Consider the following 18,156-nt stretch of genomic DNA (forward strand, 5'->3'; position numbering starts at 1 on the left):
AACACAATAACCTGACATGATTGTTATCTCTGTAATTAGGGTAATATTCAGCTTTGAAGAAGAAAAAAATCCTTAATTGTATTTTCTTTTATTGTTTAGATCTTACAGAAGAAGATCAAAATCAAGATCAAGAAGTACTTCAAGGGAGAGAAAGAAGAAACACAGAAGTAGATCAAGGAGTCCTAAAAAAAGATCAAGGTCTAGAGAGAGAGATAGAGAAAGAAGAAGGTCGAGATCAAAAGAACGACGTAGATCTAAAGAAAGGAGAAGATCAAGATCAAAAGAAAGACGAAGATCAAGGTCAAAAGATCGTAGAAGATCAAGATCTAGAGAGAGAGACCGCAGACGTTCAAGATCTCGTGATAGAGATAAGAGGAAGTAAGGGTTTCATTAAGAATATGGTTTTGAGGGTTGATGAAGGGGTGTGTTTTATACACGAAATGCATACCTTTCAAGGCCTAATAACTAAAGGAACATTAATATGGATGTAAATGTGCATGTAGAGTCATTTTCTATATGGTCCAACTGATATTAAAGTAACAACAAAAAAAGGAAACTGAATTGGACCTTAAATGCCTTAGTTAGGAGAGATTACTCTTTAAATTGATAACATGTTTGTATAGTCAGTTTCCACTATTGCTACAGAGGAGCTATGGTTATATTCATGAAATAGATTACATAAAATAATGTACAAGTGATTAAAAAGAGTCTCTCCCTATGTTTGAGTCCTTTAATTTACAAAAGTTGAAAGAACATGCATGTTTAGTATGGTAACTTTTTGAAACATTGTCAGAAATTTATAAACCTTTTCTGTTGTTAAGAAATTCTCTCCTTTTTACATACTAATACTTTTTTTATTCATTTAATTAAAATTATTAAGTGATTTTAATGTATGTTAAAATTATATCTTATGTCTGTGTTTATTTTTTTCCAGAAGATCAAGATCAAGGTCACCAAATGGCAGAAAGAATGATGATGACCGTGTTATACACAAGGAAGGGGCTCTCAATGTTAAAGATGAACCCCTTGATAAGGTTTGTTATACTTAATAGATATAGAAAGATGTGGTTTGCGTGCTAATGAGATAACTCTCCATCCAAATAACAATTTAAAAAAAAGTAAAGCATTATAGGTCAATGTACGGCCTTCAATACAGAGCCTTGGCTCACACCGAACAACAAGCTATAAAGGGCCCCAAAATTACTGGTGTAAAACCATTAAAACAGGAAAACCAACGGTAAGATCGTATATAATCATACACATGTAGTTACTAGTAGTTCAAAAAGTTGTAGATTTAAAATATTTTACAATTCAAAAATATGCTATTTTGAATAGACCGAATTATATTAATTTTTGTATGTTATATTTCATATAGTTGTGAATCTTATTGCATTTTATCAAGCAGTTAACTGATTTTAATATATTCTGATGTATATTTTATCAAGCAGGTAACTGATTTTAATATGTTCTGATGTATATTTTAGGAAGAAGAGCAGAAGAGATTGGAATTAGAGATGGATAAGAGAAGAAAAAGAATAGAAGAATGGAGAGCAGAAAGGAAGAAGAAAGCTGAATTGTTACCTGTTAATTTTGCCATTCCTTCTAAGAAATGGTCTCTGGAGGATGATGATGAGGAAGAGGAGGAGGAACCCTCTCAGACAAGAGGGGACGGGGATGAGGAAGATCCTCTTGATGCATTTATGCAGGTATATTATTCTGCAGGGGTTGACCAATAATTTTACTAATATCATTTAGGTATGCAAACCCTAGAGTTTCCTAATAAATTCTCATTTTTTAAAATTGCAGTTTTCCGTCCTATAAAATGAGTTAAAGCACATAGTAGTGCTAATTGGTTCTAGTTGAATTGAAACAGTTTGAACAGGGATGGTAATGACTATACAGTATGGTTTCTCTCATTGTTAAAGGTGGTATAGGGGTCTGTATAACTAAAACAAGTAAAATATCCCTTGAGGAATCATAACCTGAAAAGATGATTTTTGAGCAACTTCTGTATTTGTTGTATACTTTTCAAGCATATTATTCCCAGAAACTTAAAAAAGAACCCACCATGAAGTGATTGATCCTTATGGTATGCTTTGCATGTATCAACTTTGTGGGTTTTTCCCCTGTCAGTGGGCAAACATGGCTATGCAAAAATGATCACCACTACGATATTTACAAAAAATAAATTACTGATTTCAGTAAAGCTAAAAAAAAACCATCTAAGTTTCATACACATTACGACAGGTGAGTGACCGAGCCCTTTATGAGCCTTTTGTTCATTACACCATTTTATTAGTTTATTATGAAAAGATTTATATTGAAATTAAAATAGTTACTATTTGAAATTTTTGAACAGATAAATATATTATTATAAGGTAAAATTATAGACAAGTTTTGTATCAAATAAAGGTCTCCTTTTTCCTAATTTTCAAGAGCACCTAACTACCCTTTAGTTCCAAAGAAATATTTTTTGTACAACAATTGCTATAATACAAGATACACTTCATTTTTTTCAGACTATTGATAAAAAATCGGAGAAGAAGGATGTGAAACCTGCCAAGACAGAAAATGCCACCAACGTAAGTGATTACTAGCTTAAACTATTGGAGTGTGAGATCATATATTCGAGATAGAAGTTAGAGATATATATAAAGTAACCATACATTTATAGTTTGCTGTTCGGTGTGAGCCATGCCTCTGTGTTGAAGACTGTACCTTGACCTATAATGCTTTACTTTTATAAATTGTGACTTGGATGGAGAGTTGTCTCATTGGCACCCATACCACATCTTCCTATATCTATTGATCATTGTTCAAGGCTTAGAATTAGGAAGAATGCTTGTTTTGTCTTCAATGAAAGTGAACGATCATTTTTGTTTCAGTACACATAATTAATTTCATGCAATGCTGCATGTCTAGACCTGTTATTGGTTGTGTTTTCAACTGTTTTGATGCAATACATTATCATTTTAAAAAGACATCATTTATCATTTTTTTTTGGAAAAATCTCAATTTCAAATTAAAATGACCATCCTATAGCACAGAATGATAATTTAGGAAAATAATTCTCAGAATAAAACTCTTTATCATGTTTACACTCTCCAAAAATGATTTATATGCAAATGAAAGATAGAAAGCTATTAGTTTTGGGAGTCGATCGGTCAATAGATATAGGAAGATGTGGTGTGAGTGCTAATAAGACAACTCTCCATCCAAATAACAATTTAAAAAAAGTAAACCATTATAGGTCAATGTACGGCCTTCATCACCGAGCCTTGGCTCACACCAAACAACAAGCTATAAAGGGCCCAAAAATTACTAGTGTAAAACTATTTAAATGGGAAAACCAACAGTCTAATCTATATAAAAAAACGAGAAACACGTATATATTACATAAACAAATGACAACTAATGTATGGTTACTAACAAGGTCACTTTTACTACAGTTGAGAGATATATATGCCATTATAGTAGGATATATGCTAATTTATTTTTCCAAATATATTAGTTTTTTCAACTATTGAAACACAAGTGTTTTCCTTAAATGAATGTGCTGTAATAGGAGCATTGGTTGGCAGTGTCAGCTTTCTACTTGTTTAATATGGTGAATATTTTATTTTATAGGGTGAAACAAAGAAGTTTACAATGATAACTGCAACCAAAAAGAAAGTTGATAATTCAATAGTGAAAGGAGAACTCATGGAGAATAATTTTGATGCTATGGAGGTAATATCTATTCTTAGGTTACAAAAAAAACCACATTGTAGAAAGACTTGTTATAGGTAACAAAAGGCTCCACAGTTTTATCACAGCAACATATCTTAAATATCATTTGGTCCATAACAGTATAGTTAAAGTTAGCTCATGAAAATTCAAAATGTATGTAGTTATCGATTTAACAAGAAAACAAATAGACTGTAAAACATGCGGTGCACATGCTTTTATCTTCTGTTGTGGGATAATTATTAAACAGCTGCATCTTTATCCCATTGACTTTTGAACACAATTGAATTAAGCACTCTGATGATTGTTATGACAAGCAAATTGGACAATGAACAAACAGAAACACTTTGCTATAAAAGATATTTAGAAAGTCAGTTTTATTGAGTCCAAGATAATTTAAGAATTTGAATGAAAGGAGACCGTGCTCTCTCCCAACAACACAGAAAGAACTCCACAGAAATATCTACAAGTCAACACTATTTTTGTGCAATTTTTATTTTGAGAATGAGTGATAAAAATACAAATGTGACCATTGTCATTGATCTGAAATTTATATATAGAATATAGAAAACAAACTTTCAAATGTATTTTATTTTTGGTAAAATTAAAATGTATTGTTTTCTTTCTTCCAGTATTCTTCAGAAGAGGAAGAAGATGATTTGGAAACCACAGTGTTGAGGATTGCCAAAGAGAAAAACAAGAAAAAGGTAAAAGTTTTTACATGTATAATGAAAATATCCTTACCAGCTGGAACTACTTACACTTAGAACTGTGTGTGTGTAAGCTGGAACTACGTACACGTAGAACTGTGTGTGTGTGTAAGCTGGAACTATTTAAACTTAGAATTGTGTGTGTGTAAGCTGGAACTACTAACACTTAGAACTGTGTGTGTGTGTAAGCTGGAACTACTAACACTTAGAACTGTGTGTGTGTAAGCTGGAACTACTAACACTTAGAACTGTGTGTGTGTAAGCTGGAACTACTAACACTTAGAACTGTGTGTGCGTAAGCTGGAACTACTTACACTTATAGATCACCAATAGGTCTTCAATTCATCGAGAAATTCCCACACTTGGAGGTGTCCCTCAGCTGGCCCCTAAACAAATATATATAATGAACGCCATACTAAACTCCTGATTATACACAAGAAACTAAAATTAAAAATAATACAAGATCTGTCTTAAATCTGAATAAGTTGTTCACCCAGAAGTTGAACATGTGGAGATTACATCAAGTTGAAACTAAATACATATGTTTATTATAATACGATTTATAAAATTATATTCCACATTATACATTTTGTAGTTTTATTTCCTTATTTTTAATTCACTGATCAAATAAACCCTTACATTCTGCTGTTTTGGTCAATATAGTTTACCACGAAGTTGTCATGGTTGTGGTCACGTCACTTTGAAAATTAGAACACATGTTCATTATGGTGAACTACAGAATGTAATAAAGTGTTGTGCCACTTAATATAGTAATATTTTGCTCTGATCTTCACTTATGAGTCTTATTTAGATGAAACACGGGTCTGGCTTATCAAATTATTAGCCTGGATAGTGGTGTGTCCCTAGATATAGTCAGTGTACCCCTTGATAATGGAAGATAACTGAGTAAAAATACTAAAAAATTACAGGAAAGTATGTATCCCCCATTTCCATTCTCAATTTTATGATTGATTAGAAAATGCCTTATTAAGTCAAGTGAAATTTTATTTTTGCATGAAGACATGAGGTCATGAAAACTTCAGGTTAATAATATATTGAAATAGTTTAAGTTTATATCCTGATTATTTTGTTTTCTTCAGGAAATGATAACAGTAGACCACGACAGGATATATTATGCACCGTTCAGGAAAAACTTTTATGTTGAAGTCCCAGAGATTGCCAAAATGACACAAGAAGGTAACTTTATATCTTTATAAACTGTACTAGCAACACGGACAGCAATCATTTTAATAGGACTTAACACATTTTTGTTTTATATACACATCAAAATAACTTGTGAAAATTCTCCAAGGTTTTATCATATATCTTAAAGCTTGTGAATCCTCCTGACAAACACTTTGTGCACATAGTGAATTCTATAAGCTTTTTTCACACAGGAATATATAGTTGAATGAATGCTGGTTACCCATCCTTGTTGTTTATTTATCTCATGAAAGTAGTCAGGAGAACTAAGTAATTAAAAAAAAAAACACAAAAAAAATACTTCTGGAAATGCTTATAACCAAACATAATAAAGGAATTCTTATGCAAATTTTATGATATAATAGAGAAGATGTGGTATAATTGCCAATGAGACAACTCTGCACAAGAGACCAGACAACACAGAATGCTAAGAAAATAAATAATAAAATAGATAATATTTATACTTGACAAAAGTAATGTACCTGTTCCATATTTTTGCAGAGGTAGATGCTTATAGACTAGATTTAGAAGGAATTAAGGTACAAGGTAAAGGCTGTCCTAAACCTATTAAGAACTGGCCACAGTGTGGGTGTAGTAGTAAAGTCATGAGTGTTCTTAAATTGTAAGTTATCATTTTATTTAAAATTTGATTTAAGAATGTTAACCAATTAATTCCATAATGAAGATCTAAGTAAAAAATTTATGTAACTTTATTGTCAAAAAGCTATCCTTCACCATTTGAAGAAGATGAAACTTGAAACAGCAGTCCAATTACAAAAATAATATTAAGAAATCAAGATAGCACCATACAGTTTAAAACCAATAGACAGGTGTCTATAACAATTTGTCAAGCTGTACATTAGACTAAGTGTATAAAATACGTGAATAAATTAAACAGAAATAGTCAGATATCATCCATCATCACCTAATTCTTCAAGTAACAAAAAAAACTATGTTTTTGTTATTTTCATGCTGAAATTCAGTAATTTTAATAATTGAGCGTGTTTTGAACATCAATCACAATGATAAATGCTCAAATTGACACATTTCTGTTTTATCTTTACCCTTCCAGACCCTCATATATAACCATCTGATATATTTCCAGACATAACTATGAGAAGCCTACACCTATCCAGGCCCAGGCTATACCAGCCATCATGTCTGGTAAAGATCTGATTGGTATAGCAAAAACAGGAAGTGGAAAGACTCTGGCCTTCCTTATACCAATGTTTAGACACATCATGGATCAGCCGCCTTTAGATGAAGAGGACGGACCAATCAGTAAGTTTTACTCTTAAAAAGTAACAAATTTCTTCATTGATAATAATAAGAGGTATAGTTAGTGAAGCAGCAAGTAATCCAATGATATATATAACAAAGAGAAATCTACTTAATATCTACAATATTGAGTTCTCTACAATAAACAGGTGTCAACACAATACTGTAAACCAACTTATTTTTATGAATTCTTATTTCACCTTTAGCACTTTCTAGCCCATTTTATGATTCTTCCAAGTTTGACTTATTACAAAGATTTATATTCACGTTATTTTTCTACTAGTAAAATCATGTAAATAAATTGCTTGCAAAAATTAGTTGGCTTACAGTATACATGGTATATCAAGCTCTGATTTCCCAAGGTAAAACAAATTTTCATTATAATTCACTATTAAATCTTATAACAGGTAGTGAATATGTATTTGTAGATCACAAATCAGTTTTACACCTATAATAAAATTGAGAATGGAAATGGGGAATGTGTCAAAGAGACAACAACCCGACCAAATAAAAATCAACAGCAGAAGGTCACCTATACCTTTTCTAAAATAAAATAATTATGTTTAAGTTATGAGCAGCAACCTATCAGGCAAAAAACCAAGAACTTATATATATATCTTTAAAATATGGTAGTGGGCTTTATATGAATTTTCTTGTTCTGCTTATGTTTTCTCAAGTTTTCTTTATAGATGCAAAATAAATAAATTGTATTGATAAAATTGAGATTGGAAATAGGGAATGTGTCAAAGTGACAACATCCCAACCATGCAGCTAAAGGCCACCAATGGATCTTCAACACAGTGATAAAATACTTCACCTGGAAGCTATAAATAATTTTATGATATATTACCTTAGCCGTATTTGGCACAACTTTTTGGAATTTTGGATCCCATATGCTCTTCAACTTTGCACTTGTTTGGCTTAATAAATATTTTGATATGAGCGTCACTGATGAGTCTTATGTAGACGAAACGCGCGTCTGGCGTACTAAATTATAATCCTGGAACCTTTGATAACTATGATACATGTACCGTGGATTCATTGATATATTGGATACCAATTTTTGTGGATTTTGTGGGCACAGAGGAACCATGAATTTAAATGTTCAACGTAGTACAAAATTTCAATAGGAATGTATGCAAACTTTTCTTGAACAACGAATTTATATATCTATGAATATGCAAGTTTTCTGCAATCTACGAAAATTGGTACCCACGAAAATAAATGAATCCACAGTATTGAGGTACTAAAATTGTTGATCATTTCACTAGCTACTAACATACTTTTTCCTTTTCTAGCTATTATCATGACACCTACTAGAGAGCTAGCTATGCAGATCCATACAGAGTGTAAAAAGTTTGCCAAAGTATTTGGTATAAAGTCTGTCTGTGTGTATGGTGGGACTGGAATCTCTGAACAGATCGCTGAATTAAAAAGAGGATGTGAAATTATAGTGTGTACACCTGGCAGAATGATTGACATGTTGTCAGCCAATAATGGTATGTTTTTAGATTTGGTGGGTTTGGTTTAGATTATAAGTTGAAGTGCATACCATTGGGTAACAAAATGTAAGATAAATTTTCTATTCTCCATTTGAAACTACATTTATCTAAAATTGTCTTTGGTAACTTGCTGTGTTGAACAAAATAGTTTTCATGTACACAAACATTGTTTGTTTGAATTCAAAGTAATTGACTTAAAAAAAAGTATTTGGTGCTTTACCTTTAATACAATTTTTAGCAATAGTGTATTCTGTTAGTCCTACATATTTTACCATAATTGTTGAACAAAATGTCTTCTTATTTGGTCTGAAAATTTTGAATGAATACCCCCAACTAAAAACATTACAGATCTCCACTGATAAGATCTTAATTATGCTAATTTATTGAGATGACAGAGCTCCCATCTCTGTCTGGTTTACCTTTCTTTAGTTGACATATAATTAGATTCCCTTGACGTTAAAAAATACAGAAATTTACAATGTCACTAAGCCTCTCAGTCTGATATGTGATATCTTGAGATATTATGTGTGGTACTGTAGAAACTTCCAAACTTGGTAGTTGCAGATAGAATTTACAATTTCTACAAATTTCTGATTAAATAAATGACCTTTGATCTTTATGTCATAAGATTTCGGTATTTACATTACTTTTGATTTCATCCATAAATTAAGAAAAAAAAAAAGTAAATTTCCATCGGCTTTGATGATCTGAAACATATGATGCATATATAGATAAATAATTGTTAAATTATTTGACTCTTTGCTGATCACCATATGGGCTGGGTGGGGAACATAGTTTCCACACATACGGTGTAATGTATTTACTTCTATTTGCTCAGGACATATAGTAACTTCACAGTTTATTTCAGCCAGTCTAATGAATACAGATCATCCAAGAAGATTAAAATGGTATCTAGTTCATCAGGATGTTTTAAGACATGTTATTATCATGTTTAGATTTAAGATGGTGTTTGATATATGATATTGTTAATCCTACAGTATCATATGTGAAGTTTATATGCATTAGTTGATTTCTGTACCTATAGTGACATAGTAAAAAAAAAAAGAGGAGAAAACAAATTTCAGCATTTGTTCAATGTTTTATTTTATACATTCAAGTATCTTTTAAACTGATATTTGCCAAACTGTAATTTCGGATAATAATATGACATGGAAAATTGTTAAAAGGGACTTTTAACTTATAATTTGTATGAAAATTTGTATAAAATACATTTTTATAATGTTTTTAAAGCTTGTATTTTCTACTGGTAAGTACTGCACACGTTTTCTCTCTGAAAAAGTTGAAATTTACACACAAGATATTTATTGGAAATGAAAAAAGTTAAATGAAATAAAAATTTGATTTATTATTATACTAATAGCCTTTACATTGAACCACTATATTTTCAGGCCGTGTAACAAACCTGAGGAGATGTACTTACATTGTGTTGGATGAGGCAGATAGAATGTTTGACATGGGTTTTGAACCTCAAGTAAGTAAACTATAGGTATTACAGGTTAATGGAAGAAGACTCAAGCTTAATATAATTCATTTAGAAATCTTCTCCATAAAATTTAGATATAATGTCCTTACAACTGATTGTTTTATTAATGGTAAAAATGAAATGAACATTTTGGTACATTGTTTTTTATGCCCCTGATGTAGCGGAGGGGGCATTAAGTTATACCCTTGTGCCTCTTTACATCCCTCCATCTGTATGTCCCAAAGTTGGTTTCCTTTCTTTAACTTAGTTTGCTTCAACAGAATGTTATTACACTTAGTTTCACCTTAAATTCTTTACAAATTGTTGTTCAGAAGTACTGCAACCATTAAATTTCCATCGTATCTTAACCCTTACCTATCACCCAAATAGTTTAACTAATATGGAATAGCCTTTTAAAAATAGATTTTATGGATGAATGAATTCTTCAAATTTTTTAAATCTATTTTCCTCCAGGTCACCAGGATAGTTGAGTGTGTACGACCAGACAGACAGACTGTGATGTTCTCAGCTACGTTCCCCAGACAGATGGAGGCCCTGGCCAGAAAGATCCTACAGAAGCCTATAGAAGTACAAGTTGGAGGGAGGAGTGTAGTATGTAAAGATGTTGAACAGCATGTGGTAAGTTACAGTGAAATGGACTGAAGAATTTGACAAGCATATGATTTTAGATTTGTTGCTATTTTTATATATCTGGTATCTCTTCATTCACAGTTAATGTTTAAAAACTTTACCTTTTCAGATCATTATTGATGAAGACCGAAAGTTCTTAAAACTATTGGAGATTCTAGGTGTCTACCAAGAAAGAGGAAGTGTTTTGATATTTGTTGATAAACAAGAACATGCTGATGACCTGATGAAAGATTTGTTGAAACATTCGTATCCCTGTATGTCCTTACATGGAGGGATTGATCAGTATGATAGAGATAGTATTATACAGGACTTTAAAACAGGAAATGTCAAACTTCTGGTAAGATCATTAAGGAACTTCATCAGAAATTGGGTTTCTTAACAGGCAATATAAAGAAAGAAATAGAATCATTGTACAGAAAATTAAAGAAGCATGTTCATTAAGATGTAGATTTGAAATGACAACCAAAATTGATTTTTTTTTTTTTTTTTAATTGTCAACATACATGTAAATACATGTTTATTTCCAAAAGCATTATTGTATTTTTATAATACAGTACAAGTAAACCAACAACTCATGAGCTACGTTGGATAGAAATTGACGTATGTTAATGAATATCAATACATCTGTTAGCCTTTTTTTGTTTAAAAAATTACTATATGCAAATCTGTAAATGCCATTAAAATATGAGGTGATATAACAACCCTACAAAAAAGACCAGAAAATCAACCTCCAGTTTTTATTTGTATATTCTAAAATCAATCAAAGTCTAGATCTCTTACATGTATATGAGTACTAACATAAGGTTGCAGAAAGAATTAAATTAGTTTTATTTGTTAAAACTTTTCAAAATTATGGATCCTCAATACTCTTCAACTTCTTACTTTATTTGGCCTTAATTTACTTGTTTTGGAGGTCAATGATAAGTCATTGTAGACCAAACCTGCATCTATCATACATAATTTAAATCCTGATATTTATTATGAGTTAATTTTATCAAACACAGCTCACATAATTTGTTTTCTCGGTTTTATTCAGATTGCCACTTCTGTAGCTGCTAGAGGTTTAGATGTAAAACATTTGATCCTGGTCGTTAATTTTAACTGCCCTAACCATTATGAAGATTACGTACATAGATGTGGGTAAGTAAAGGACTCTGTATTTCGTAGAAGAAAAATCATTAAGTGGCTAAGGCTTTAGTTTTGTAGAATTTATTTTTTAGCAACAGTAATTTTGCATGAAAATTTACACATCTGTAATGTTCTATTTTATGAATAAATAAAAAAAAAGATGTGGTATGATTACCAATAAGACAACTCTCTGCAAGAGATCAAATTGAATAGAAATTAACAGCTATAAGTCACTGTATTGCCTTCAACAATGAGCAAAATCCATACTGCATAGTTAGATTTATAAGGCCCAAATATCACAAATGTAAAATAATTCAAACTATAAACTAACAGCCTTATTTTAAAATGTACAAAAATATAAAAAAAAAAAAGGAAAAAGGAAGACAGCAACAATTAACAACCAATGAATTACAGGCTTAGGACAGGTACATACTTACAGGCTACATTCAATAGTTGTCAGACTTCAATTGCTATAAACATATATATTGCTTAACAATAAGGCCATAATAAATAATAGGTTTGTTTGCCCAAACCCTACCTATCCAGAAAAAAGCTGCCTACTCAAATTCTTTTATTGTCCTGATTTGAAGAAGTATTTTTTTAATCAAATAGACATGAAAACTAATTAACATCTGATACTTCAATTTCTTTTTTCAACTGTCTCAACCTTTGGGTAGGGTTTGGGCAAACCAAGATATTTTTTAAGTGTGGCCTAATTCTTAAAATTTTATTCAAATCTTATCTTTGTCTGACATTATGAACATGAAGTAGTTTCATTTTTTAGGAAAAAACTAAGACTGCACATTTGTATTTTGTTATATGTCAAAACTTATTAATTTATTAAATTTCAGGCGGACAGGTAGAGCTGGAAATAAAGGCTTTGCTTTTACCTTTGTAACTCCAGAACAGGAGAGATACTCAGGGGACATAATAAAGGCTTTAGAACTTTCAGGAGCAGAAATACCATCAGAATTGAATACTATTTGGGAAACATACAAAGTTAGAGCAAAGTTGGTTAGTAATTTAAATGTGCTGAATATCTATATTTTCTGTGTATGATTTTTATAAGTATAAGTATACATGGTATATGACACCCGACAAGCAAAAACGACCCTTATGGCAAAAATTATGAATTATAAGATTTTTAATTAATTAAACAGAAAATACTTATGCCAACACAATGTAAAAAATTTGAAAACGATCGGTGAAAAATTAGTTTAGAAATTTCAATTTTGGTAACACATGAAATGTGTTCTAATGTAAAATTCAATGTAACGTTGAAATTATACAGTTTGACGTCGATTTAAGTTTGCTGCAATTTACTAGTACTTTACTCTTCTCCTGGTGCTTGACAAAATGTAACCTGATATCCCTTCCTAGCATATGGACGATTTCTTTAATACCTGTATAGATGTTCCTACCTAACACGTGCAGTTCTGGCTGCATGAATATCTACAGGACGAGCCAACTTATCGAACTATTATCAAGGACGATGGAGAGTATCTATTTCTTTTATTTTGTGCATATTTTTTTTGGCAAAATTAATTTCTGATTTATCATGAGCAACGATAAAATAATGGTACTTTCTGATACCATAGAATAGGTTAAATCTAAACAGATAACATTGGTTTCTAATCTATCCATTTTCTTAGTAGTTTCATCGTTTTCTTGCTTACAATGTTACTTATTGATGATGATGATGATTTATGGAAGAATTCTGTCACATGCGATACAGTATCACAGTTTGATCGTCAATATTTTTTTTTTGCTTGACAAAATCTACCAAACGTTAAGTATGACCAAAGGCTTATTTTTTCTAATATTGTCCAGTTACTTGTAGCACACACAAAGCAAGATAGTCAGTCATATACCGATTTTTTCTCCTACAATAACAGAACAATAAAGACTTTCATTTGATGGATTTCAAATATAAAGGAATTCTTTTTATTTTGGTAGAAATTGCAGTGTTATCTAAAATGTAATAAAAAAAACCAACACTGAAGTGTGAACTCCTGATTCTTACAGGGCACTATCTGTTTTTCATGGGGTTCGTGTTGCTCAAACCTTAAATTTATGTGTTATTTTTTGTATCACTCGTTTGATTTTAAGACATGGTCATCTGAGTTTTCTGTTTATGATTTATGATTGCACGAGTGGTGTTTGTTTATATTTATTTGATATTAAGGATCAACTTGACTCATTTTTACTCTTATTTGAACTTTCTCAGGTTCAGATTGAATTAATTCATATTGCCAGTTAAAACAGTTTGGCCATTCAAAATCAAATTGACAATAAAATTAGAAATGAAATATAGATTAAAGGAGCTCAATGTGGGAATTTGTCGTGGAAGGTCAGTATTTTGAACATTTAATCTAAAGGAATGGAATGTATTTTGCAAATAGGGCATTTATCACTGGTATTAATTTACAGCCAATTCTATTCAGTGTGAAGGCAAAGGTAATATCTTTGGTAAGCTTGATTCGAGAATAGCTTAACCGTGCATGAAGTCATTTTTAGTTCATGTGAACTACACTCCTTTAAATGTAAACTCATCCGACAGATAACCAATCTATCTGTCTGTTATAAGACCAGGCTACTCCGAAATGATTGTCGTATACCTTAGCTAACCAAAGTTATTACCCTTGCCTACACACTCAATGGAATCGACTGTAATAAAATTAATTGTTTCAGATTTTTCATATCGGGACCTTTTATAGCCGACAAATTCGAACAATACGGTATGTTTTATCTCAATGTTGAAGGCATCTACGTACGAAATGGGACTAGTATACTAGTATAAGAGTCCCACCTACGACATAAGAATATATAGATGCAAATATTATGTGCGGACAGCAAGGCGACCAGACATTTGTCCAATCTGTTCAGTGGACATATCTTGTCAATAAATGCTCCGCGTTGAAGACCGTACTTTGACCTATAAGGGTTTACCTTTTTAAATTATGACATGAATGGTGAGTTGTTTCATTGACACTCATACTCATCTTCTTATATCTACATCCAGTTCCATTTGTCTGAAATGCTGTGCGTACATATGTGTCAAAAACCGACTGTTTTGATTCACAAGAAGATAACACAATCTGAGGTTCAGAGTCATGTCTGTTATGAGGTAAACCATGCAGACTAGCCTATTTTTTCAAATATTGTACCATATTTGAAAATTCCCTCACACCTCTATTAAACTTTTGATATTTTCTTTGTATTTCTATTACAGTTGATGTGTTTAATCAAAGATTTTAAATGGGACTCTCGAATACTATAGGTAACAGCAATACATCTCGACAAACTTACCTGTTATCAAAAGTTTATGTAAAATTTTGTTCGCTTTCGCTCTCCGTATCTAGAACGGGATATATCTACGCCTTTTTATTTTAATTTACCAAATACGTATCTTTGCCTTCTTTGGATAGTTCATTTCTACATGTATTATCTTCAATGTTATCGTTAAATGAGAACTGCAGCTGCGTGTGCAATTTCGTCCGTTTCAGATATATTTATTGCAATAAATATATACGCATGTAAATGTTTACAAAACAAACTATAACGCACGTTAAACTAAAAGTGATTTAAACGAAAAATAACATTTAAAAACTTAAATATATCTCGAGTGCGAAACTTCAATCTGTCCGTCTTCGTAATAAATATTAACTATTTTTATGTATTACTATAATTATAATAAGTTTCGCTGGATTTCGATTCGAAGTGAACTTGAAAATTTCAATATTATGCAAAAGTAAAATAGATCGTTTTTTAACATCTAAAGTATGACATTTCAAGATTTGGAAAAAATATGTCCAGAATCATCTTTCTTGAAAATTAACGCAACATTGCAAAATTGCATTTGTTTCTGTTTCTGTTTCTGATTTTTACATGACGTTTAAAAATTCCATTGAAAGTTTTTTATCGGATTTTTAACCTTATCTATCCGTGAATTTAGAGATTTACACGACGGGTGATACAGTCAGTGACTTCTGATCATTAAGTCAAAAACATCAATTTAAAAATTGTCTTCTCGTCGTTGTATAACCTTCCGTACTGGAGTTGCATATTTATTTCAACAAAGTTAACAACTCAATTTAAGTCAAACAATATCCCGCATCTCGTTTTATTCACAATCAAAGAAAATTAAGACAAATGAAATTGAACTGCGACCATTAAATAGTATACATAAAAAAATTATATTTGACAACAGTGTAACAATGATTAACCAGCTTAAGCAATCTCGTGTATGCATCCAACATTGTTAATCATTTTTAGAATAAGCTTAAGCCTCTAGCATCTTTTATTTTCGTTGTTTTTTCTTCCTTTCTTTGTTGTTTTGTTTCTTCATGGCCTATCACACAGACCATTTAAGAATAAAAGATTAAAAGATATTTTTTTTCGAATGGAAGCAGGGCACCTATATTTTGTTCACTTTTAGAAAATGTCAAATAATTATTACGATAAAACTGAATAAAATTGAGAAAGGAAAATTAATGCATAATCTGTCAAAAAAACACTAGCCAAAGAATCGAATTGTAGGTTTATTATAGTTGTTGTGCCGTATGAGCCGAGCTTATTCCATCCCCTTTCCACTTAGAAGATGAGTGGCTTGGACCTCTGAAGCCGATTTTGGCGATTCTAGTAGGAGATTTAAGTAAACTTTAAAGCATTTAAAACAAGTGAAACTTTTGAGTTCTGCTTACTGATGATACCCTCGCAGAGATATTTCGGTAAACAGGAAGTTGTTGGGTGATGAATCTGAAAACGCATCGCACGATATAACTGAATTATATAAACCCTGAAACCAAATTATAGAAATATTCATGGGACAAACGGACGGACTGAAGGAGGAATTGACTAAAGGACAGACACAGGTAAAACAGTATGCCCCCACTTTTTTAGCTCACCTGGCCCGAAGGGCCAAGTGAGCTTTTCCCATCACTTTGCGTCCAGCGTCCGTCGTCGTCCGTCCTCCGGCGTCCGTCGTCGTTAACTTTTACAAAAATCTTCTCCTCTGAAACTACTGGGCCAAATTGTACCAAACTTGGCCACAATCATCATTGGGGTATCTAGTTTAAAAAATGTGTGGCGTGACCCGGTCAACCAACCAAGATGGCCGCCACGGCTAAAAATAGAACATAGGGGTAAAATGCAGTTTTTGGCTTATAACTCAAAAACCAAAGCATTTAGAGGAAATCTGACATGGGGTAAAAATGTTTATCAGGTCAAGATCTATCTGCTCTAAAATTTTCAGATGAATCGGTCAACTCGTTGTTGGGTTGCTGCCCCTGAATTGGTAATTTTGAGGAAATTTTGCTGTTTTTGGTTATTATCTTGAATATTATTAGCTCACCTGGCCCGAAGGGCCAAGTGAGCTTTTCCCATCACTTTGCGTCCGGCGTCGTCCGTCGTCCGTCGTCGTTGTTAACTTTTACAAAAATCTTCTCCTCTGAAACTACTGGGCCAAATTAATCCAAACTTGGCCACAATCATCTTTGGGGTATCTTGTTTAAAAAATGTGTGGCGTGACCCGGTCAACCAACCAAGATGGCCGCCACCGCTAAAAATAGAACATGGGGGTAAAATGCAGTTTTTGGCTTATAACTCCAAAACCAAAGCAATTAGAGCAAATCTGACATAGGGTTTATTTATTTTCAGGTCAAAATCTATCTGCCCTGAAATTTTCAGACAAATCGGACAACCGGTTGTTGGGTTGCTGCCCCGGAATTTGTAATTTTGAGGAAATTTTGCTGTTTTTGGTTATTATCTTGAATATTATTATAGATAGAGATAAACTGTAAACAGCAATTATGTTCAGCAAAGTAAGATTTACAAATAAGTCAACATGACCGAAATGGTCAGTTGACCCCTTTAGGAGTTATTGCCCTTTATAGTCAATTTTTAACCATTTTTTGTAAATCTTAGTTATCTTTTACAAAAATCTTCTCCTACTGGGCCAAATTCAATCAAACTTGGCCACAATTATTATTAGGGTATCTAGTTTTAAAAATGTGTCTGGTGACCCTGTCCATCAACCAAGATGGCTGCCACGGCCAAAAGTAGAACATAGGGGTAAAATACAGTTTTTGGCTTATAACTCAAAAATCAAAGCATTTAGAGCTAATTTGACATGGGGTTTAATTGTTTATTAGATTAAGATCTATCTGCCCTGTAATTTTCAGATGAATATGACAACCCATTGTTGGGTTGCTGCCCCTGAATCGGTAATTTTAAGGAAATTTTGCTGTTTTTGGTTATTATCTTGAATATTATTATAGATAGAGATAAACTGTAAACAGCAATTATGTTCAGCAAAGTAAGATTTACAAATAAGTCAACATGACCGAAATGGTCAATTGACCCCCTAAGGAGTTATTGTCCTTTATAGTCAATTTTTAACAATTTTCATAAAATTTGTAAATTTTTATTAACATTTTCCACTGAAACTACTGGGACAAGTTCATTATAGATAGAG

At 31.9% G+C, this 18,156-nt stretch overlaps 1 protein-coding gene across 1 annotated transcript in view; it reads left to right on the top strand.

Moving 5' to 3' along the window:
* LOC134724795 (probable ATP-dependent RNA helicase DDX46) overlaps positions 1-18,156 on the top strand; it is a 35,843-nt gene that overhangs the window by 6,137 nt on the left and 11,550 nt on the right. The window contains exons 2-16 of the mRNA XM_063588044.1: positions 100-378; positions 935-1,034; positions 1,485-1,706; positions 2,520-2,582; positions 3,628-3,729; positions 4,359-4,433; positions 5,537-5,633; positions 6,141-6,261; positions 6,745-6,920; positions 8,216-8,416; positions 9,829-9,911; positions 10,377-10,541; positions 10,663-10,890; positions 11,590-11,693; positions 12,533-12,695. Coding sequence (XP_063444114.1) covers positions 100-378; positions 935-1,034; positions 1,485-1,706; positions 2,520-2,582; positions 3,628-3,729; positions 4,359-4,433; positions 5,537-5,633; positions 6,141-6,261; positions 6,745-6,920; positions 8,216-8,416; positions 9,829-9,911; positions 10,377-10,541; positions 10,663-10,890; positions 11,590-11,693; positions 12,533-12,695 — 2,179 coding nt within the window. The remainder of the gene's footprint in view (positions 1-99; positions 379-934; positions 1,035-1,484; positions 1,707-2,519; positions 2,583-3,627; positions 3,730-4,358; positions 4,434-5,536; positions 5,634-6,140; positions 6,262-6,744; positions 6,921-8,215; positions 8,417-9,828; positions 9,912-10,376; positions 10,542-10,662; positions 10,891-11,589; positions 11,694-12,532; positions 12,696-18,156) is intronic.

The sequence above is a fragment of the Mytilus trossulus genome, chromosome 7 (genome assembly GCF_036588685.1).
Source record: "Mytilus trossulus isolate FHL-02 chromosome 7, PNRI_Mtr1.1.1.hap1, whole genome shotgun sequence".
Taxonomy (NCBI): domain Eukaryota; kingdom Metazoa; phylum Mollusca; class Bivalvia; order Mytilida; family Mytilidae; genus Mytilus; species Mytilus trossulus.